Source organism: Panicum virgatum, chromosome 5N, assembly GCF_016808335.1.
Source record: "Panicum virgatum strain AP13 chromosome 5N, P.virgatum_v5, whole genome shotgun sequence".
NCBI lineage: Eukaryota > Viridiplantae > Streptophyta > Magnoliopsida > Poales > Poaceae > Panicum > Panicum virgatum.
The window spans coordinates 14721467-14745701 of NC_053149.1; the positions used below are offsets into that span (position 1 = coordinate 14721467).

Consider the following 24235-nt stretch of genomic DNA (forward strand, 5'->3'; position numbering starts at 1 on the left):
GCCTGCCAAAATTGACTTTTGTTCCAAATCAACTAATCTTTATTTTAAAAAAAGAACGAACGTAATCAGAACAATTTTGAAACGAGCCACCGAGCCAGCTTAACGAGCTTTTTTTCCAGCCCTAACCGTGACCCTTGGGACACGTCTACCCTTGGATGTCCCGTAAGGCGAGTGTACAGGAAGTGAATACGTTGTTATGACGTATGCAGCGCTGCCCATTCAGCGTCAAACGTTTGGGTGCCATCTCTATAGTGGACGGTAATGTATGGGTGAATATGTGGAAAACTGCATATGCGTTACCCGTGTGGCGTAGGACACATGGGGGCCGTTCGTGTGTGCTGGCACGAAGGGTCCAGAAATGGATATTTATATCTCTTGTTGTCTTGGTTTGTTTGCAGGAACACTAACTTCGTTAAGCGCGTTATGAAATCCTTGATCGTAGGAACGACTAGTATATACAGGGAGAATACGTAATTGTGCCACTAGTCGTCTTCGTATACCATATTTGGTATTTGCTTGGGTGAGAAACAATAGAACGTGCATGCATCTTGGCATAATCTTGTGTTTGATTGATTGTCATGCTTGTTGCGTTGTTTGCTAAAAAGTGATGCTTTTACCTAAAGGTTCACCTAGATTTTGTGTTGTTAGTAGTGAGACCTATACAATCTGCTAGTCTGACCCTGGTTGAGAAGATCTTTCTTAGCGGCTTTGGATCATGTGAGAACCTTTCCAGTAGATCTTAGCTTGTCATTCAAGTCAACCTCTTGATTCATGTCTTGGACCAATTCCAACAAGCCACTGTTACTTTTTGTGGCAAAGCCTTGAGTTTGCAACAAAGTCCTTCAATCCATCATTCAATGATCGGCCTATCATTGATTTTGTAATCTATATTGTTGGCTATTTTGATTCTAACACCGGAACTTAGTACATTCCATTCTTGCTCAGTAGTTTGGATAAATTAAAAAGGTTCATGACAAAATAACTTTTGAGTAGAGTCAGTGTAACGTCCTGCATCGCCTCTTTGGTCAGTGCATTGTGTTGCATCATGATCGGGAATGCGTAGGCTGACTAATGGGATGCGTCCGAGTACACTTCGGGTGTCTTCGGTTTCGTTAATTTATTTTTGCTGTTGGCACTGTTGGGTTGCTACTATAGATTTCTCTTGCAGTTGTGGTTAGTTACATAACCCTGATGCCGCGACGGAACCTAGGGTCTCTTGTGTGCTGCAGCCACATGATTGAGCCACTAGGAGCGTGCTGGTGCCAAGGTATATGTGACATAACTCACTGCAATCCCCTTTTATGCAACCTTACTAGTGTCCTAACTTCTAATCCCTCTCGAGGGTATAGGGTTAACGAGAGGTTAGTCTCGCGCAAGAGAACGGTCCTAAGACGCGTGTTGTATTGTGTGCATCGCAAACTCATGCGTGTATGCATCATATTTTATGCACCTCCTAGATGCATAAAACATGGGTATCATCATCTTTGCACCATGGTGTATACATCATTGGGTCAGCATCATATCTAATGCATCAATTCATATGCACCATTCCATTGTCAGGCCCAAAGATAGTTCTTTCACCCGTTTCAGACCAATTGAGAGGTGTACGGCATCGACGACCGTATAATGCTTCAAACGGTGCCATTTTGATGCTCTCTTGATAACTATTGTTATAAGAAAATTCAGCTAACGGCAAGCATTGATCCCATTTTTGTGGATAGGTCAAGACGCAAGCATGGAGCATATCTTCCAAAATTTGATTTATCCTCTCGGTTTGGCCGTCTGTTTGAGGGTGATATGCAGAGCTGCGAATAAGATGCGTTCCCAAGCAAGCATGTAATTATTCCCAAACACGAGCAACAAACTGAGTTCCTCGATCGGAAATGATAGTCTTTGGCACACCATGTAAACATAGTATGCGATCCATGTAAATTCCGCATACTACTTGGTTAAGTACGTCGTCTTAACTAGGAGGAAATGTGCCGACTTGGTCAGCCTGTCGACCACAACCCAAATAGAGCCGTAACCCTTTTGAGTTCAAGGTAAGCCGACGATGAAATCCATACTTATATCTTCCCACTTCCATTCTGGAATATTCAAGGGTTGGAGAGTTCCAGCTGGTCTGAGATGACTAGCCTTAACTCTTCTACAGATATCACACTCTGACACATACTTGGCAATTTCTCTTTTCATCCGAGTCCACCAAAATCGTTGCTTCAGGTCTTGGTACATCTTGTTGCTACCCAGATGAATTGATAGTCGTGAAGTATGGGCTTCGTCAAGAATTTGTTTTCTGAGCTCAAAATTCTTAGGCACCACTAATCGGTTCTTGAACCATAACACATTCTCAGTATCCTAGTGGAAGCAATTTACTTTAGAGTCTCCTTCTGACAGTCTTCTCTGAATTTCCTTCACCCCTTTATCTTGCTTTTGTGCCGCTATGATGAGATCGCGAAGAGTAGGAGTAAGCTCTAGATGAGCCAATGTGCCATGTGGTACAATGCTTAAATTCAGCTTTTCCATTTCATAGCAAAGAGACTCGCTTAATGGTATAGCTGAAATGCAATGACAGTGAGCTTTGCGACTTAGCGCATCAGCAACTACATTCGCCTTGCCTGGATGATAATGCACTTCGAGCTCGTAATCCTTAATCAACTCAAGCCATCTTCTTTGACGCATGTTCAAATCAGCTTGAGTGAAAAGATATTTGAGACTCTTGTGATCAGTATAGATGTTGCACAATGAACCTAAAAGATAGTTTCGCCAGATCTTCAGAGCATGAACCACAGCTGCTAATTCAAGGTCATGCGTGGGATAGTTTTCTTCATGACGCTTGAGTGATCGAGATGCATAAGCAATCACTCGGTTCTCCTGCATTAGAACACATCCGAGTCAGGTGCCTGAAGCATCACAGTAGACATCGAATGGCTTTGTAGTGTCGTGTTGGGCCAAGATCGGAGCTGAAGTGAGAAGTGTTTTTAATTTCTGGAAAGCTTCCTCACATTGAGCACTCCAATAGAATTTGACACCCTTCTTAAGAAGTTCAGTCATCGGCTTCGCAATTCTGGAGAATTCTGGGATGAATCGACGATAATACCCAGCTAAGCCCAAGAAACAGCGGATTTCAGGAACTGAAGTTGGGGCTTCCCAATCGAGTACATCCTGTACTTTACTGGGATCCACAGAGATGCCCTCAGCAGATATGACATGACCGAGGAATGGCACTTCCTTCAGCCAGAAGTCACACTTGCTGAATTTGGCATAAAGCTGGTGCTCTCTCAGACGCTGAAGTACTATGTGAAGATGATGAGCATGTTCTTCCTCATTCTTGGAGTAGATCAAGATATCATCAATGAAGACCACGACGAACTTGTCTAACTCCGGCATAAATACCGAATTCATGAGGTACATGAAATAAGCAGGAGCATTGGTTAATCCGAAGGACATCACCAAATACTCGTAGAGACCATAACGAGTAGAGAAGGTTGTTTTTGGTATATCCACCGGTCTGATTTTGATTTGATGATAACCAGATCGAAGATCTATTTTTGAGAATACCTTAGCTCTAGCTAGTTGATCAAAAAGAATATCAATACGAGGAAGTGGATATTTGTTTTTGATCGTGACTGCATTCAGAGGTCGATAATCCACACATAGCCTCAGTCCGTGATCTTTCTTCTTTACGAACAGAGTCGGGCAACCCCAAGGTGAGGTGCTCGGTCGAATATAGCCTTTATCCAGCAACTCTTGTAACTGGATTTTTAATTCCGCTAACTCACTTGGAGTCATTCTATATGGCCTTCGAGATATGGGTGCTGTGCCAGGCTGTAACTCAATAACAAACTCAATATCCCGATCGGGAGGCATGCCTGGCAAGTCCTCCAGAAACACATCGGGGTATTCACAAACCACCGGAATTACCTCTAGGATTTTTCCCTCAAGATGGTATATGATAGTGGCTGGAATTGCATGCTGGGAAAGATGAATATCCATAGAACCATACATGGAAGAGTTGAACTGAAGGATACGAGAAGAGGTATTGATGATAACGCCATGCTTCTTCATCCAATTCATTCCAAGTATGATATCTATCCCTTGACTTGGAAGAACAATGGGAGTGAGTGGAAAATTTTTCCCACCCAAGCTAAGGGGAACATTTCGAACTACTTGGCCAGCATTTAACCGGGTGCCAGGTGTCTGAATAATGTAGGGTCTCTCTAGGCATGTTACTTGTAAGTGAAGTCGTGCCACACATGCTTCACTGATAAAATTATGAGATGCTCCCGAATCAAATAACATAGTAACCGGGCGGTGATTAACGGAGAACGTACCCGCCATCACTTGGGTGCCCTCCGGAACTTCTTCCAGAGCGGTGTAGTTCACACGACCAGTCTTGACAGGTACAACCTTCTTTTTCTGATCCTTCTGGCTAGAACCTTGACTCAGCGCAGGAGTCTTGTAGTTATTCTGCCGAGGTGGCAGACGACAGTCACGTGCAAAGTGCCCCAGGTTACCACAATTGTAACATGGGTAGTTGTTGGGGCGTGGAGCTTGTAACATTAAAGGCCTCTGTTGCTGTGTCGGGAAACGGGGTGCCCACTGCTGCTGTTGCTGGGGTGGCCTAGCGACCCAACGGCCCTGCTGTGGAGGACGGTTTGAAGCCTACTAATTCCCTGTCTGAACCAGCTTGTACCTCTGGGGTGCACTGCTGGAGGATCCAGCAGGTGCCTTTCTCTTCTTATCAGCTTTGTGCGCCAGTGTGGCGTCTTCCTGCGTGATGGCCTTATTAACCAGATCAGTAAAGTTGTTGCATGTGGTGAGAACTAGCTTGTCCTGAAGCTTTGTGCTGAGTCCCCTCCTGAAGCAATCCTGCTTCTTCTCATCCGTATCCACATGGAAACCGCCATACTGGGATAACTGATTAAAAGTCTGAGCATATTGAAGTACGGTGTTGTTCCCTTGCTTCAGGGCTAGGAACTCTGCCATCTTTCTCCTCATCAAACTTGTAGGGATGTGGTGGGCTTTAAAAGCTGCCACAAACTCATCCCAGGTGAGACGTGTACCAGCGGGAAGTAGAGCCTTGTGATTGACCCACCATATTTTCGCAGGTCCTCGCAGCTGTTGCGCTGCAAAGGCGGCTTTGTCCATCTCTGTGCAATTAAGGATGCTGAACTTATCCTCAATGGTGCGAATCCAGGCATCAGCCTCCAGGGGGTCATCGGCCTTGTGGAACAGAGGTGGCTGGGTGGCCAGAAAACCGACATAGTCAGTTTCTGCTGGTGCTAGTGGGGGAGCATGTCGACCTCTGCCGGCATTGACTTGGGCTTGCACCAGTTGCCTTATCAACTCCGTCTGCTCGTTGCGGTCAGCGATAAGAGCTGCAACAGCTTGAGCCAAAGAGGGAGGTTGTTGGGGCAGTGCTTCGTGATTCTCATTGTCATGGTTATCACCCATCTGCCAAATAATCATTCCCCTGGTTAGCCATTTCGCTATCAGGACTAATCCATGCGATTAAAGAATGTGCATATATCATATGAACACACGGCATGAATCATTCCCCCGCGATCTGGTTCACCAAGGGAAATAAAATGGCTTATTTCGGTTGAAACCGCACCTGCGCAACTTGAACCATAGATGGGTAACTCGGGTTGCACAATTTCCGACCAGAGTAGCTCTAGCGTAGATAGTACTGAACATCTCCGAAATAAGATTTTAGATTCGTAGATATCCAAAGCACAGCTCCTCACTGGAGTTCCAAAATTTTCACGTACCCGCAGAATAAATTTTTTTTAAGAAGCGCAACAGTAAAAACATGGCGATCAAAAATGAGTTGTTATGAAGCGCAACCGAAGTAACAAAACAATCAACAACTTGGAATGCAAGATGCAAGATGCATGCACGTTCTAGCGTTTCTCACCCAAACAAGTACCAAAATATGGTATACGAGAACAATCAGTGGCACAATTACGTACTCTCCCTATATATAGACTAGTCGTTCCTACGATCAAGGATTTTATAACGCGCTTAACGTGGTTAGTTTCCTGCAGACAAACCAAGACAACAAGAGAGATATAATTATCCATTTCTGGACCCTTCGTGCCAGCACACACGAACGGCCCCCATGTGTCCTACGCCACACGGGTAACGCATATGCAGTTTCCCACATATTCACACATACATTACCATCCACTATAGAGATGGCACCCAGACGTTCGACGCTGAATGGGCAGCGCTGCATACGTCATAACAACGTATTCACTTCCCGTACACTCGCCTTACGGGACATCCAAGGGTAGACGTGTCCCAAGGGTCACGCTCATGGCCAACCGCATGACAGGTTTACATCTCGTAACATTGCCTTACGAAATGGTCGTGATCACAATCACACGGCATGCAATCCGCACTCCATATCAGGCGGCAGATAGCGACAGGTTCGTTTGAATTGAGCCTTATCACCTCCTCGTATGCTCATCATACGGGACCCGCGCACGTATGAAACACGTGGGCTATTCTAAAGGACTACCAAGAATGCTTACCTTGCTTACCTTAGCATAGGTGCGTCATTACCGAAATAAGGTTTAACAAAAAGTAAAAGCTGGAAGTGCTGGAATAAAATAGATACTTAGTTGCCACCTAACTTATATACATAATTAGGGCATACGAACTATCTATCCTATTCCTTAGCGCATCTAGCGTCAACTTTTCGAAAACCCGAAATCGTTGCAAGGTAGGAGTTACTTAACGTAATTAAGCACACTAGTAATCACCCCAGTGCAATTTAGAGCTCTAATACCAGCTATAGCAGCACCGTCCAAATTAAACCGGCTTAAATGCACTAACTATCATCTTAATACTTAATCAAGTTACTGTGTACTTAAAACGGTGTAACCTGACAGGCTGTCGGGTAAAATCCCGATTAAACTACTGTACTCCAGGATCACAATTGCACTTAGACCCATACGAAGACGAGCACAGGTGTTACCAGCATACAGAAATCTTCAAATTAGTTTACAACACAGGTTTTACATAAAAGTCTTAATACAAGCGACAGAGTTTAAAACACAGCGGAAGTATAAAACTGAGTTCGAAATACAATACGATAACTACGACGACGATAAAAGGTGAGCTCCACATCCTGCCCACCGATGTGACGCCAACCTGCTCAACCTTCACGGGGAAGACGGGGCCCACTCGACGGTCCAACCCGGAGGAAGCGGCTGTCCAATCCAGGACGCACAGATCTCCTCGAAATCAGCGGGGACGCAACCTGCTAAAAAAGGTACAACAACAACTCTGAGTATACTAATACTCAGCAAGGCTTACCCGACCTTGGGTATACTTAGCCCATTACCTAGACATGCAAAGCTTTTTGGCTCTGGAGTTCTTTTGCTGAAAGGCTGCTAGAAGTGAATCCTTACTTTCAATATTTTAGCTCCATTTAGTATACCAAGTATTAACTAAATTCACCTAATCATCTAGAGCACACATGGTGGAACAGATTATTTTTCAGTAACTTCCAAACCAGTCTTTTCCATTCCGTTTTCATTCCACTTTCTTACTACGATGTGACAAAGAGATCAAGGCTCTCATAATCGCGAGTCATGGCGAATCGATCCGATTTAACCTTGCAAGGTGGACCTAACTCACACGACGCATGTAAACCCCGTCGGGTCATGCGCGTCAACTGTTTCCATCATTACCACGGCATCTGAACTACGCCTGCTAAAACCCAGGTGATGGGCCCCTCGCGGTGAACTCCCGGAGAACCCGGAGGCGGCATCCTATCCAACACCCGCCAACTCCCACGCCCAGCGTAGCATGACGGAATTCAAATCACCGCTGTAAAGTGGTACACAGCTCACCGGTTTCGACTACCTCCTACTTCCGGTATGTGGTTAGTACTATTCAATCCTTGATCAACACTGCCAACAACGGAACGGTCCTCAATCGACACAGGCGGAGATTTCTTTTCATCCATTCTATACCATTAAACCAACTCATTTCCGCACGGTCTCCATTTCTCTTTATTCAACAATTCATTTCAAGCCATAACTAAGGAATCAAGATCCTAAATCTCGCGAGTGACAGTAATCACTCGACTTTTACCGAAAACCTACTTAGCAAAGCATTGCTAACGATACCTGCACACTAGTATGAACTCACAAGTACCTAGGGAGAACATGCATACTAAGGTTTCATATAACTCCTAAAACTTAAATGCACACATACTTAAATAAACATTTAATAATTTAAATTATGGATTATGCTCCAGGGCTTGCCTTACAGGTCAGGGGGGTTAACGAAAACCTCTGGAGTGGGCTCAACGGCGTCCATCTGCGGCTCTTCTGCGCGTGGCTCCTGGACCGGCTCAGCGATCAGCTCGTGGATAGCTTCGTTCGGGGCGTCTACACGAATAAAAATATGCCATGCAACAATTAGAACAATTAAAATATGCGATGAAAAGATCAACTCAATTTAGCCTGAAGTGTTTCCTTCCAAAAACAACTACTAACTTTGCTTAGAGCAGCATGGATTAAAACCGAGACTTACTTCGCTAAGGTTACACATGCATGAAACAAATTAACTACCACACTAAATAAGGAAAAGAGCATAGCTAGGGCAACTATAAGTAAAACCCTAACTTGCATACATGATCTAGCAGCACAATTAATCAGCGTAACGTGAAAGTAGTACGGCATGACACCCAAATTTTCCAATATTTACTGCTACTAACAAAGCATTTAAATAACCCTAGCAAAGGTAAATTGAACATAAATAGATCTACCCAAAAGTGCATAGCACCAGCACCAGAAATTTTTATAGCGGATTACACATACCAAGAGTAAGCCACTGAAAATTTTACATAATTTTTAGAGTTATAGAACAAGTGGTACAAAATAAACTAGGTTAAACACAAACCGGATTTTCAGCAGGGCAAAAGTGATAAAACATAGGCACAAGTATTTTTCCTCAGAAGCTTGGGATTTTAGCAACCTAATAAAATTTACTTTGCATTTTTCGCATTTTTCTGTGAATTTCTATGGATTTTTAAAGTTTCAGCCAAAATTAACTAAATGAAAAACAAATAAAAGGGGGGCTGACAGCCGGGCCCCACTGGACAGTGGGCGCCGGCCCAGCTCGCCCCCCTCCTCTGCTTTCACCGCACGGGTGGCGTGCGGCCAAGGAGGGCCAGCGGCGGCGCGGCACCGGCTCCCGCCGGCGGAGCCCGGCCGACGGAGCGGCGCGGCCCGGCCGCGGCCAGCGCAGGGCGGTGGGGCAGGCGCGCCCGCGTAGGGCGGCGCAGGGGCAGGACGCGCGGCGGCAGCCGCGTTCCGGCCTGGCCCGGGCCGGCCGGCGTCGGAGGCGGGCGGCATGAGCCCCAGCATGGCCGAGCGGCCACGGGGCGCGCGATGTTGGCCCGCCGGCTGGAGCAGAGCCGCCCCGCGGCGTGCGCGCGGTGACGGTGGCGCGGCCATGGCGGCGCGGCGGCGCTGCGGCGGCGATTTCGCCGGAACTGAGCGGGGAAAGGGTCGGGGAGCGAGAGGAGGTAGTAGGGGAGCACACCGCAGTTCGATTTGAGGCGGAGAATGGCCGGAAGAGGGAGCTCGACGTGAGGGGCGAAGCTCCGGCAGCGGACGGCGATGGCGGTGGCGGTGGCAGCTCGATTTCAGCCGGGTGACGGCCCCATCGAGGTCGGGAAGGTGCTGCAGAGGTGCGGGGTGAGGTGAGGGAGACTCTGGCGTGAGGAATCGGGGCACGGTGACGATGGATGGTCGGCGCGAACGCCGGCGCGGCGAGCGGCGGTGTTAGGGTTGCACGGCTTCGCTGCTGTGCGAGGAAGGGGAACGGAATGGGTTGAACTGGAAGCTTCTCGGACTAGCGAGGAGAAGAGCGGCGCGCGGACGGCGAGGTTCGCCGGATGCTCGACGCGTGGAGGCCCGCCGGCGTCCAAACGCCGACGCCGGTATGGCATCACAGTACCGAGCACAGTGAGGAACACTGCTCCGGTTCAAAGAATTTGATTTGATTTTGACCAAATAAAACTCCAAATTTCATATAACAACTTGAAATGTGGACAAAATAAAAGTTGTGGAGGATTAAAAGATCTACAACTTTCGTTTTGGGCGGAAGTTGATTTGGAGCTCAGATCAAGGACAAAAACGAGATCGAAAACGGCTAAAACAAAGATTACTAAGCGAACGCGATTAGCGTTAACGACGAATTTGAGTCCACGATTAGCGAGTTAACTCGTGATTAGCAGGACGATTAACAAAGGGGTGTTACACTCAAAAAGTTAAAGAAGATGACCATCAAAGGTAGCTCAAGTGATGAGGAAGAAGAGGATGCAAGAAGCTCCTCAAATGATGAAAAAGAGCCAATGAACCCCAACCTCTACAAGCAAGTAAAGAAGATGAACAAATGCTTGAAAGGAAATCAACTTAATGGGGTATATGGTCTTCCTCAAAGATGGGCCTCACCATCAACTTATGAAGGTTGAGAAGAAGTTCAAGAAGAACAAGCAAAAGAAGGAGGAGAAGCCCAAGCATGAATCATATTCCGCATTTGGTGAATGGGTAAGCGGTGGTGAAGAATCAAGTGCAAGTTCAAGTGATGAATCAAACAAGATATTCACCACCCGCATGGGATCATCATCTAACACTTGCTTTATGGCCAAAGGTATGGATAACGATGTAAGTGATGATGACTCCGACTCTCCTTCAATTGATGAACTTCTTGACCTTGTCCACGAGCACCAGAAAGTCATTAAGAAGCAATCAAAAGAAATTAAAAACCTTAATGCTCTCAATGATATAAATGCTTCTCTTGCTACAAATTTTTAAGATTTGATGTGCAAATTCAAATTGCTTATCAAGGAGCATGAAGAACTCAAATTAAAATTTGAGAGCATTAATGATACTAATGACTCTTTGGAAATGAAGCAAACTATCCCTTGTGCAATTCCTATCTCTAGGGTAGATGCTTCAACTTCTTGCATTGATTTAATTGATGATTCTTGCTCTAACCCTTGCAATGAGAAATGCTATGGGAATATTGTTGTAGAATCATGTGATGATCTCATTGCCAAGGAAAATGATGAGCTCAAGCAAGAAGTGGAAAGGCTCATGAAAGACTTGTATAGATTGAAGGGCAAAGGCATAGAGAGTAATGTCCAACCTTCACAAGATAACCGTGAAGACATGGTGAAGAAGCTTGAGAAGGGGTCCACCGTGACTTGCTCAAAGTGCCACAAAGAAAGCCACAAGTCCAACAAGTGTCCTCAACCAAGGAAGAAGCTTCCGGATGAGAAGAACAAAAAGAAACTCATAATCAAGAGTTCTCTCATCTACACCAAGCCCAACCGGAGGAACAAAAGCAATAGCATCTCCTATGTAATCAAAAAGAATACAAATGGCAAGGTGGTTGCTCACAAGGTTGGGAAGAAGGAAAGGAGTTGGAACCACTCCATTTGGGTGCCCAGGGACATCATTACCAACTTGAAGGGGCCTCAAATGGTGTGGGTTCCAAAGGAAACTTAAAGCCAAGAACGGTTATGGGGGATTTGGAGACTTAGCTTACAAGTTGAAGTGAAGGTTCAAGCCAAAATAAGCTAAGCTCAATACTTGGACATTTGTTGCCCAAGTCCCCCATAAGGTAATGGAAGCTAGATTTCAATTCAAGTATCATGTAGCTCCATTGCTTTTGCTAGGATGTCTGCTTATATTGCATCTCCTAGTGTTATATATGGTGGGTTGCTTGTGTCATGATTCTAACCCATAAGCAACCTACATGGTTTGATAAGAGTGTAGAAAGCTACACAAAGTCACCCTTCATGGTACATGAGCTTCATGAGGTAAGTATTTCATATGTGTACCATGAACACAAGCTATAGGGTAAACTTCTTAATTATGTCAAAATCAATGTGCATACATTTGCTTGGTGATTCAAACACTAAATGCACACATTTAGGGGAAGTTCATCCTATGGCTTGTGATTTTGAGACTAACATATTTCCAAGTTTAACTTTTGTAGTCTCACGTGGAGTTAACACTCTAAGAGAATGTTTCTCACGATCAATGTGAACAAACAACTCTATAAGAGTGATTAGAAAAAATGTGCTTTTATGCATATTGAGTCATGCTCTATTGAACTTAAATGCTAATATCTAAGTTCATAGTCTATGTGCTCATACATTTGCTTAACCTTGGTGTACCAAGTGCTCTTTGTTTGAAGACTTTCAATTGGTTTCAATTTCATTGATATCATATGCAAGTCACTTTCATTTGGTACATGCAAGGTAAACAAAGTAAACCCCCGGAGGTATGCAAGGTTCTAAATTCATTCAATTGGTATCTTTGTCATATCCTATTTATTTTAGAGCTACCTCCGTGCATGATATGATCTAAGTTCTCTAGTCATAACATCTAGTTGTGCACTTGTTTTTTCACATTATCATTTTGTGCACATACTTATGGAGAGATTAGCTCATGTCATGTTAGTTTCGTGATTTTGTGATCCACCATAGTGAAATTTTCAATTGGTATGTGTAAGCGGTTTCAATTGGTTTCAATTGATATCAAGCGGTTAATTTTGTCAATTTTTGCAAATATTATGCTTGCGTTGATTGTGTTGTCATCAATCACCAAAAAGGGGGAGATTGTAACGAACATGGCACCATTTATGCCATTTCGAGTGATTTTGGTGATCGAATGATAACGCAATCAATGGGACTAATGGTTTTATTAAGTGGACATTTCTAGATCCCAGGGATGAAGTAAAAAGGCCATGCAAAACAAAACACGAAGAAAGAACTCAAAAAACGCTGAATTGGACGAGTTCTACTGAAACCAGTAGCACCGGAAGAACCGATGACTATAGCATCGGTGCATCCAATGGTTGTCGGAAGATCCGACGGCCTGGCTTTGGCACAAGCCTGTGCGCCTCTGGAGATCAAGAGAAGAAAGAAGTGAAGCACCGGATGAACCGACGGTGTCAAGAGAGGCATCGGTGCATTCAATGTACTATATTCCAGAGACGATGTCAAGCGCAGAAGAGCCAAGCCTTCAGCACCGGTTGAACCGGTGATGCGTCGGAGCAAGGCGTCGGTGCAATGACGTCAGCAAGGGCAATGGCTACATGGAGATCAAGAGGCACCGGTTGAACCGACACTAAGGCATCGGTTAAACCGGTGGATGCCAACTCAGCTGCAGAAGCGTCAGAGAAGCCAACGGCTAGTTTCAGCCTGTGAGTGACCGAAAGAACCGATGCCCTATGGTCGGATGTTCCGATGCCTACGCAAAAAACTGGCCAATGGCTACAAACGGCTAGTTTGAGTTGGTGGCCTATATATATATATATATATATATGAGCTTCCCGACCATTTGAAGATTGCTGGAGTTGCTGGACATCCCACTCACACCCAAGAACACCTCCAAGCCATCCAAGAGCATAAAGATCAAATTCTTAGTCCTTAGCACAAGCTTTGTGAGTGTTAGTGCTAGGTTAGCTCTTGAGTGAGTGATCAAGCAAGGTTTAGATCCTTGTGCTGTGGTTCTAGAGTGAACCATCCTTGTATCTTGGTGCGCCGGCCATCCATGGAGCTTTGGTGGCTCGCTGGCAAGTCAACGACCCTCCGGCTTGGTGTGGAGCGGCGTCGACGACATTGTGCGGGGGACGGAGACCCCTCCTTCGTGGGCAATCTCCCTTAGTGAAGATCGGAATCAAGGTGACCGTGATTGTGTTCACGGAAGAGACTTGATTGCCGGGAAGCGATACTCTTCGTGAGTGCTTCAACAACGTGGACGTAGGGGCGCCTTTGTGGCAATCCGAACCACGGGATAAATCCTCGTGTCGAGAGTTCGCTTCCTCTCATCCCTCTCATTAAGCTTCCACATTTCATATTGCAACTTGTGTGCCTTTACTTTCTTAGTGTAGTATCTTGCTATGATTGGCTATAGGTTGCAAAACTCTTTTGGGATGAGGGTTTCACACTAAGGTGAACCGTAGTTGCACATCTGGATAGCTTGAATTAGTTTAAGTTTTGTGCAAACTAGTTGGAGCCATAGATTTAGGTTTTAATAGTGCCTAATTCACCCCCTCCCCCTCTTAGGCTAGAGCACTCGATCGCTTTCAGTTACCTAGACTGAGAACTAGGTAATTGTGCCAGATGGGTTTTATGGTGATGACACTCTCACATTCCATGAAACTCTATCATTCTCTCTCCTTGCTATGTCAGCAAAACTGATAATATTTAATGTCATGAAATTCCCATTAAAACTGGCATTACTACAATTCTACAAATAGTTCATACATTTTACTGTGTGTCTATCTCCCATATACAGAAAATTAGAAAACTGGGGGAGCTTGCCTAACACATGGGGAAATCCACCTCCCTGGTACTGTTTTACAAAGTACCGTTCTCTTTCTTTTGACTAAATTTCCTTTTAATGACAAATATAATACATATACATCCATACCTTTGGCATTATAGGCATGTCACTGAGAGCCCACTTCGGTTGAAAACCAAGTCCTAGAAATCCTATCCCCAATTCTTCCCCGACTGCTTTGACCTGCAATAACAAAGCACAAATGATGTTGAAACCTTGCTACATGCCCTAAGCTAGTGAACTGGCGAGTAGTAGGTAACAAGCTGGTTAGTTACCTGACAAAGATGTGAATTGACCTCGGCTCGAGTTTGATGAAGTGTTTCTAGAGGAGCACCGCTAAGCTCAATCTGGCCACCAGGCTCCATTGAGATGTTTTGCGCTCCCTACATGTACACGAAACACCCATGCATGCCGTGGATGGAGAGTGGCTTGAAATTAGAGAACGAAAGTAAGCGAGAAGATGATGATAAAACAACAAGCTAGCTCTAACTGCCGATAATTTAACAAGCAAGTTGATGCTACATCCTACTAGTAGTTAGTGAAGTAAAACGGGTAGGCTACGCTAGCATCACTACCGCATATACCCTAGATGCTTGCGAGTAGAAGATCATAGATCGTTACCACTAGACGCGCAGCGCAGCGGAAGAAGTCGCGCGTCGATGTAGAGGAAGTAGTCAATCACGTCCCACGAACCGAGCTCCTCGTACTTGATCCCAGCAGCCGATCAGCGCAGCAGTCGCAGCAGCGCCTCCACGGAGTCCACACGTACGGGGATGAAATGCCGGGCGTCGGTGTGCTAGCACCGCACGCACGGCATGGGCGGCGGCCGAGAGAGGGAGGGAGGGGCGGCGGCTAGGAGGTGGTGCGGCTCACAGGGGTGTCGCCCCCCTAGCCCCTCCCTCGTATATATAGGGCGTACTAATGGACTTCTATCTCATAGGCCCATTAGTAATCCTAATCCCTCTTGGATCAATATTCTCTTGGGCCTTTAAACCGTATTGTGATGATGGGCTCTTGGGCATATCACCAACAATCTCCCACTTGCACTAGAGACAATCATACATGCAAGCTTTCCAACATTCCAAACCCCTTAAGTGTGTGACCCGTTAGGTTCATGTGTAGGTGGTCGTGATCGGAAATCATTTCCGAATCACAAGTCAATAGCGGCACCTAGCAGGGCATAGTGACTCACAAATACACATAAAGATCATATCGGCCGAATCTTAGATATACTCATACACCGATCCATTTGCCACACGATACCAGTCAAGCTCAAAGCGATATGCGTGCCACCTTTGTGATAGCTCGACCATTCTCTCGATCTAATAGTGGATTCTATTCATAACTAACCTTTAGTCATCATGATTAACTCTTTAATCACTTTGGCATGGCCATACACTTTCAAATCCAACTATCTCGAGGGGCCCAGAGATATCTCTTCCGTTATCTAGGAGGGGCAAATTCCATCTTGATCCGCTCACATCTCATTCCATGTTTCATGACACACCTGTAAGCTACTTTTGTAACTACCCAGTCACGGAGTAGCGTTTAGCAGCCCCAAGATGCACCACTACACACAGTGAGAAACAATGGCGATCTCAGGTATAAGGATCCAGTAGGTATAACACTCAAGAACAACTGATGGCACATACAAAATAACAATCCCAACATTGTCTTGGAGTGGGTCAATCCAACACCATGTTCACCAACATGTGTCCACATCATTAATCCGGTATCTCCATATCCATGATCCGTGAAACATGATCATCAATTAATGCATGTGCTAGTCTCAACGTCGTTGTTGTCCCACACAACGACATAAACTAGGGATAATTTAGAATCATATCATTGTCAATAAAGAGTTTCACGAACAAGTCACATACTTGATAATCAATGTAAAAAATAATCATCCATGGAACAAATAATAATTATTTATCATTACATAAACATACTCATGACACAAAAATCTCCCACGCACACTAGAATCACTGATGTAAGTATCTAATACTCATAGATCTCATGTGCGCCTCATGCTTTGGTTGTGGGAGAGGCTTCGTCAACGGATCAGCAACGTTTGAATCCGTGTGCACCTTGCAAACCTTCACATCACCTCTCTCAATAAAGTTACAGATGAGGTGATACTTTCTCAGTATATGTCTGGACTTTTTAGTTGTTCTAGGCTCCTTTGCTAGTGCAACGGCACCACTATTGTCACAATAGAGGTCCACTGGACTGGACGCACTAGGAACAACACACAAGTCAGAAATAAACTTTCTGATCCAAACAGCTTCTTTTGCAGCTTCGGAAGCTGCAATATACTTGGTCTCTGTCGTCGAATCAGCCACTGTATCTTGTTTAGAACTTTTCCAGCTCACTGCCCACCATTGAGGCAGAAAACAAAACCGGATTGCGATTTGGAGTCATCTTTGTCTGTTTGAAAACTAGCATCGGTGTAACCCTTTACAAGGAGCTCATCTTCGCCTCCAAATATTAGGAACATATCCTTAGTTCTTCTCAAGTACTTAAGGATACTCTTTACAATTGTGCAGTGAGCTTCACCGAAATCTGACTGATACCTGATCGTAACACTTAGAGCAAAGGAAACATCTGGGCGCGTGCAAAGCATAGCATACATGATCGACCCTATGGCTGAAGCATAAGGAATCGTACTCGTCTTCTTTTGCTCATTAGGTGTTATTTCCTTCCATCACTCTAGCTGTGCCCGCCAAATCTGTCCGCAACCCCGTTGAGCAAGTCACGAATCTGCTGGTAGTTGATAGGGCGCAGGGTCTCGACCTGGAATCCAAACTTCCCATGCTCCGTGCCAATTCTGCAAGATATGGATTGGATGTGCATGGATGATGGATGAGAGAACATTTGCCAGACAAGAAAAACGGATGAAACTAGCTATATGATTAACTTCATTGTACATAATAATATAATCTTAATTATAGGACTATTAAAAAAATCTAGACTCAAGCACCATGTAAGTTATCATTATTAGAAACTACAAATAATGATTCGATCACAGAATTACAAATTTAGTAAACGCATGCATGGGAATATAAGGTGTCCCAGAATTACAAATTACAAAGTCATCATATTATAAATTACGCGTCGTGATAAGAATGGCCCGACGTCAGGCATAGGATCTGTGCATCGTAGATGGCGTCAAGTGAAATACTGAAATACAGCCATCACACCATGGGTTGTGTGCATCATAGACCAAACGACTGAAACGAGCACGCCTAGATGCCTAATGTGCAAGGTCGTCATGGTGCTCTCTCTGTTGGTCACTCACAGACGACAGCATGGATACATGCATCCCGCGAGTCTTGACATGTGTGGCCCCAGAATCACAAGTTCTCACTTTGTGCAAAAAAAAACAGAGAGAGCAATATGCTAAGCACGCAAAAAAAGAATTAAATATTTTACTTAATTAGTCAACCTAAATAAACTTGTAGCTCGGTGAAACAACTTGACGTCCCTTGTCCAAAACTACAAAACAACTTGACGTGAGTCTTGTGGTCTAGCTTTTATGGCAAGTTAAGGGATCTCTAAAAGATACTTGGTAGCCGAGAAGCAATAATATTCTTAATGAGTGGTTCAACAACATGGACTAGAGATGGTTTAGTACCTATCAATACCATGGGATATATAAATCCTCACGTAAAAAGTCTCTTAGATTAGTATAAGTTAGGATGGCTATAGGTTGCAAAATTTGTTTTGAGATGAGGGTTTCACACTAGTTGAACTATAGATGCACATTTAGATAGCAGGCTTTAGTTTACGTTTTGTACAAACTAGTTGGAGTCACATGTTAAGATTTTAAGTTTGTCAAATTTACCCCTCCATGTTAGGCTACAAGCATCGATTTCTTTTGGTGAGTCTAACATGTGCGGCTCTGGTAAATCACAAGTTCTCACTTCCTTGATCGATGTGCAAAAAACAGAGTCATGTGCTAAGCATGCAATAAAATTTTATTAAATATTTTACTTAGTCAACCTAATAAGTAAACTTGTAGTTCCGTGAAACATCCTTGATCCATGCGAAAGTGTTGGTAGGTTAGTAGTTAGAGAGCCTCAGTAGCACCTCATATTATGGGTTCGACTTTCTGTGTGAGCGATATTTTTCTTTGTCAATCTTGAGAATTTGCTAACTCCTCGACTTTCAAAAATGCTCATTGGGTAGAATTTTTGTACGTGTATTTGTTGGGATTAGTGTGCGAGCGCTGTGAGTGTGCGAGTTGTACTATGTAATTAGAAAACATCCTTGATCCTTATCCAAAAGACCAAAACTACGAAATAAAATATTCCACGTGGACGAACTAGTCAAGTTTGTTTCCATCCACGTAATACAAACTTGTAGCTAGCTTGGTGAAATAAATAGGCACTAAGTTAGTACGTCTCTGCTTATGACCTTATGCACGCGTGTAGTTTTATACATACTTGTGATCAAAGTTTTATTAGCATCTTTAAAATCCTTTGGTAAGAAAACTGAAATAATCATATCATCACAATTGTTTTTATTTTTCTTATGACGTATAGATACTGGAAAAAAAAGTTTCAGTACTGCGTCGCTTTCAAAACGCCATGTAATAATTGTAACAAGAGAAGTATTCAATGTAAAAAAAATTAACGTCAAATATACTTAGATTTATGTAAAAGGAAAATAGTTTCTCTAACAAAGGGAAAAAAGAAAGTAGTAGTCATGAGCTGAAACGACGATTAACACACATAATATTGTAGGCTAGAAGAATGACCGGCCGGTAGTTAGTTAGGTGTTTGCGATCGAGGAGAGATCACCTCCAGTCGCTGCGTGGCTTGCAGCCGGAGGCGAGGTACGCGACGAGGTCCTCCTTGGTGATCGGCTCCGCTTCAGTGGCCCGCACGGCCTCCTCCACCAGCGGGCTGGCAGCAGCCACAGCGAGGCGGCGGCGCCGGCCACTGTCCGCGGGGACGAGGGCACGAGGCCTCGCCGACGGCGGCAGCACCGGCGGCGTTGGAACCAAGGCGCAGGCAGGCGTCGGCGCCATGCTGAGAGCACAGAGCAGAACGAAGGAGATCGAGCAGCTGATGGTTGTACACCGGCGGGGACCGTGGAGCGAGGTAGCTAGCGCAGTAACTGTGTGAAGTTCGCAATGGCCTATCGGCAATACTTATATATGTACCTCCCTCAAATGAAGGGAGGGAACAATCAGCAAGCAAGCTTTGTCTTAAACTAAACCCACTTAATGAAAACGTAGTAATATTTACAACACCGATCAAATTAGTATATTATGAAATCTTATATTTCGTAATAAATCTAATTGATAGTACATATACTTAGAACCGTTCAGAAGGGCTCTCTCGAAACGGTCTAAAACAGTGAAACTAAAAAGATTGGCATCATCGCGAAATGGCTTCGCGCTAGAGTTTTGGTTTGTGCAAAATAGGTGATTGAAGGCGGAGTCTGTACAAGCTAAGCACTCCAAACGGATCTTATCAGTAATATTTATAGTAGTGTTTTTGTGGATTCGAGATTAAATTTATGATAGAATTAAAATGATACTACTGTCTTCATCCTTAAATATACAATTTTTAGATTTGGTAATGCCTATTTTCATCGTTAACTAATAATATTTTGAATTAATTATTTTTAAATAAAAATATTACGTAGTGTGATAGTTGGTTGCCTCGAGACTCGAGCCGCCTTGCAAACTGTTAACTCATCTTGCTTAACTTGGGATCACGATTGGTATCTACACCTAACTAAAAATAGCCTCCGCGCCGCGCGCGCGTGATTCTCGCGAATATGTAAACTTATATCGCTGGACCAAAAAGAGGCCTCCGGAGGCCTTTGCGTCCTCCAACCACTCACGGTGCTCCGCATGTCAGTTGCCTTGTTCGTCTCTGCATTGGCGGACGCGTCCACGATGTGCACCGCTCTTGTTTTGGGTTGGCTTCGTAACTGGGCCGGTGACCCCTACGCCGTCCATGTCTGCACATTATTTTGGCCTTTCATCGTCATCTCCTGGCCCGTTGTTCCTGCCGATGCTCCGCGGCTCGGTTGGTGGACTGCGTGCCTCTTATGCGAGATTGGCTGCTCTGGACCTTGCTTCTGCACGATCTTGGCCTGACGCGTGCCGCGGCGTGTCCACGGATAGGTGTGTCCACAGAGACCCCGCACCTGCATTCTTGCTGCGTGTGCTTGACGCGGTGGGAAGCAGCTGGCGCCGCCTGTGGGCTTCATCGGAAGAAATCGAGCCTCCTCTTCCGTCCTCCGCCGCAACACAACTTCTCCCTCCTTTGCTTCCCCGCGCTTGTGCCCAGAAAAAATCGGCTCCGCCTGGTTCCTCTTGCGCCTTCCTCTCTCCAAATCGCTGCCTCGGCCGCTCCGCCCCCGATCTTCCGCGTCGTCGCCAGCCTCCACCGCGGTGACCACATCGGGGTCCCCCGAGCAACGCTGCGCTGGTGGTGCCGTGCCTAACCAGCTCGCTGCTTTTCTCTCCTCTCTCATCCTCCCGTGCGAGCAGGCGCCGCCATTGTGGGGTCTGCTTTGTCGCCATTCGCACCACCGCATCCATCTTGCTGCGTCCTTCTCCCTTGCTGTCCTCCTACAGCTGCTACGGTGAGCCTCCCGTCCCTTGCACCTCTCCTCCTATACCTGTAGCAGCGATCCTCCCGCTTCCGTTCTAAGCGCCGTTCTCTTCGCCGTGTGTACGGCCATACGGTGGCTCCTGCTGGATGAAGTGGACACGTTGTTGCTGTGCAGGGGTGGCCTGCACACTAAATTGGATCGCCCGCTCCCTACCATGGCCCATGGGTCACCAACCAGATAAAGGAGATGGATGGCCAACGGCAGCAGCGGCATCAGAAGGACCTCCTGGAGGGCCAACTGGAACCTCCCCTTGCTTCCTGCTCTGTTCTTGCCGGCCGCCGACTTTGGTCACTATGCCCAAGTGACTTTTTTATGCTTCCTGTTGTGCTACTGCTACTTGCACATAATCCGAGGAAATGTCAGTTCCAGAAAAAAAATGTTGCTCCTTCTTTCAGTATATGTTGTTATTGCTTTGGCAGATGAGAAACTATTTGAGATACAGCTGTGGAGGAGGCAGTGCTTCCATTTGAGTTTCTACAGAGATTGGGCGATATGTTTAATGGTTTCGTTGTTTTCTTCATTCTAATTTGATAGATAGCAAATCTCTTTTAGATACAATATATCTATTTGTCTCTTACATGTGATCTGTTTTATGGTTAGTCTTGGAGTAACCCTCCAATTTCTGGGAAGTTTCCTGCTAATTTTGAAAGAAGAAAAATCCTAATCATCATGGGAAATATTTGGCAAAAATGAGACAATGTGGCAAGTGGCATTATCTCTTATTTTTCTGAAATCAAGGGGGAAAATGTGCAACTTGCAACTAAGCCACTGACTTCATTTTAGGTCAATAATTTGTTGTCGTCTTCTATTTATGTGACAGCAATAGGAAGGTCTTAATAAAAAAGGGAAAATAAGTATTGGGAATTGGCCTACACATTCCTGTTTTTCTTTATTCTCTCAACAGCATCATCTACAAGCCTCTCACTATATTACTGACAGATGCTTCCACACATGATACCTTGACTTCATTATGGCTGATGAAGCATTTTTTTCTTGGTCGTCTTATGGTTCATCATTGTAACCTTCTGAAGCACCCATTGCATTCTCTATTTCACAGGGCAAGTCATGAATGTTCACAGACCTGACATGCTCTTTGAACTATTTAGGCCCTCAATGAATGGTGCAAATGTAGAGTCCAAATATTATCCTATTGTTTGTTGATTTCCTTCTTATTGTAGGACTTACATGCCTCACCGAATTCACTGAAATGCTGACATACTCTTAGAGTCCTATGTAATGCCTCTTACCTCTATAAAACTTTGAGAAGTCATAGCTAACAACACCATTATTTCTCCAAATATTTGACACTTTACTTTTATATGATCAATTGTGTATGCAGATCTTCAGCAATTGCAATCGTACTTTCTCTGCTTCATAGTTGGCCATTTCAATGCTATGTTGTTGTCCATAGTACGACGGCTGCGTCACAGGCTACTTCCAACCGCATCCTAGAATCTGGAAGATCTTATAAAACTTTTCAATGCTACTTCGTTTATAGATTTATAGTAGTACTGTAGTTGTACATCGCAATGCTTACTAGCTGGCATCACATTTTGTGGCGTCTTAATTGTCTTCTTAATTTTCTTCCTTCTCAGAGTAGTAGTTTTGCCCCTTTGTTTAATTACTCACCTTTTAACAATTCATACAATAGGGACCTAATTTAGGCAGTGGCCTACATGTAACATACCCGAGCCTCATCGCATCATTCTTAACTGCTTAAAACCTTTGTCCGCCGCCCATGGTCAGCCTCACCAACGTACCCCGCAAATCATACCAGTACATACGCACGTTACCTGCAGGCGCGGCGTTAGCGCGCCAATTTTACTAGTCAAGCTGAGGCTCGGAAGACGCGCTGATTTCTTTTCTACACAAAAGAACCAACTCCGGCCACTAGTGACATGCCGTTCAGACTTCAGACTGGTTGGCCAAAGCTCCCCCATGCATGTACTGGGCAGCAGGTGATTCGATCGACCCAGAGAGGTCTAGACTGGACACATACGTAGCACATGATTTCTCCAGGCCGCCTCCATGCGCCATGGCTCCCCCATGCAGGCAGACACGCATGCATGCTCCCGACACCTCTCGCCGGGACGTGGCGTGCATCTTCACTTCCACGAAGACATGGCGGCAGGCGGAGACTGGCGGGCGGCCGGGTCCGGCGCTAGCTGTACATACGGATCGGATACAGTAAGGGAGTAGATAGACAACGCGAGCACTAGTAATATAATAATAATCTTGCATCCCCAACCGTGCAACATTATTGACTCCGATCCGCGTCCACCGGTCTTGCACGTGGCCTTCGCCTGCGGCTGCGATGCCGCAGCTCGGCGTGGGCAGCCGGCGTGCATGTGGTTCGGAATGGATCCAGCAAGTCCCATGCATGCTAGTACATTAATTTGTATTGTATATGCGGATCGGAGTTGGTGTATGTGTAGTCGTGTTTGTCTTGCTCTCCCTAGCTCCGTTTTACTACTTATTACAATACCGGTATGTTTGCTTCAGACGCGTGGCACTCCACAGTTGATAACCAGCTAGCTTGGCATCTGTCCAGAAGAGCTAAGACCTATCACAAGAATATTATTTTATTAGAATAATAGGATGATAACTCTGAAAAGAAAAGAGAGATTTCCTATCTTTTTCTTCCAACTCAGAAGAAACACGGTCGGGCAACAATAATTCGAATCTCTCGGACAAAATAACAACACCCTCATCAGTGTGCCATTACCAGGAGTTCGAGTCGAAGGCCTCAAGCGCAGAAAAAAAAAAGCAAGATCACAACCATACTTCTTTACACGGTTTGGAATGTATGGAATAAACGGAACAGGAGAATTTTCCAAAGGATTTCACAACCACCTATCAGAGTTTTAAGTTTGATCAAGGAAGAAATGGTGATCAGACAGCAAGCGCGCGAGGATTGGGTGGGTGCCTAACTAGTGTAAACATGTTTCTAGTTCCTAAGAGTTTGAGTTTTCTATTTATTTATGTAATCACAACCTATGTAAGAACTTGCATTCTCTTTATATGATTTGACAGCGCTGTTACCTTTAACTTTTTTTTTAAAAAAAAAGAATAGCACCCATATTCAACCCACAATACCTTTTGATGAAATAAAAAAAAAAGAACTCCGGTGTATAGAGAGGGCCTCGTTGTTTAAAGGGAAATCCTATAAACGATGATCATTACCCTAGCTCTCTCTCAGTCACCAACAGGGT

General features: G+C 44.9%; 1 protein-coding gene across 1 annotated transcript in view; it reads right to left on the reverse strand.

Moving 5' to 3' along the window:
- Positions 1-19419, reverse strand: part of LOC120674587 (glutamate--cysteine ligase B, chloroplastic-like) — a 42493-nt gene extending 23074 nt beyond the window's left edge. Inside the window, exons 1-4 of the mRNA XM_039955749.1 lie at positions 19190-19419; positions 17127-17214; positions 14660-14767; positions 14475-14567 (exon numbers count right to left, since the gene is read on the reverse strand). Coding sequence (XP_039811683.1) covers positions 14475-14567; positions 14660-14767; positions 17127-17214; positions 19190-19419 — 519 coding nt within the window. The remainder of the gene's footprint in view (positions 1-14474; positions 14568-14659; positions 14768-17126; positions 17215-19189) is intronic.
- Between the last annotated feature and the right edge of the window lie 4816 nt (positions 19420-24235).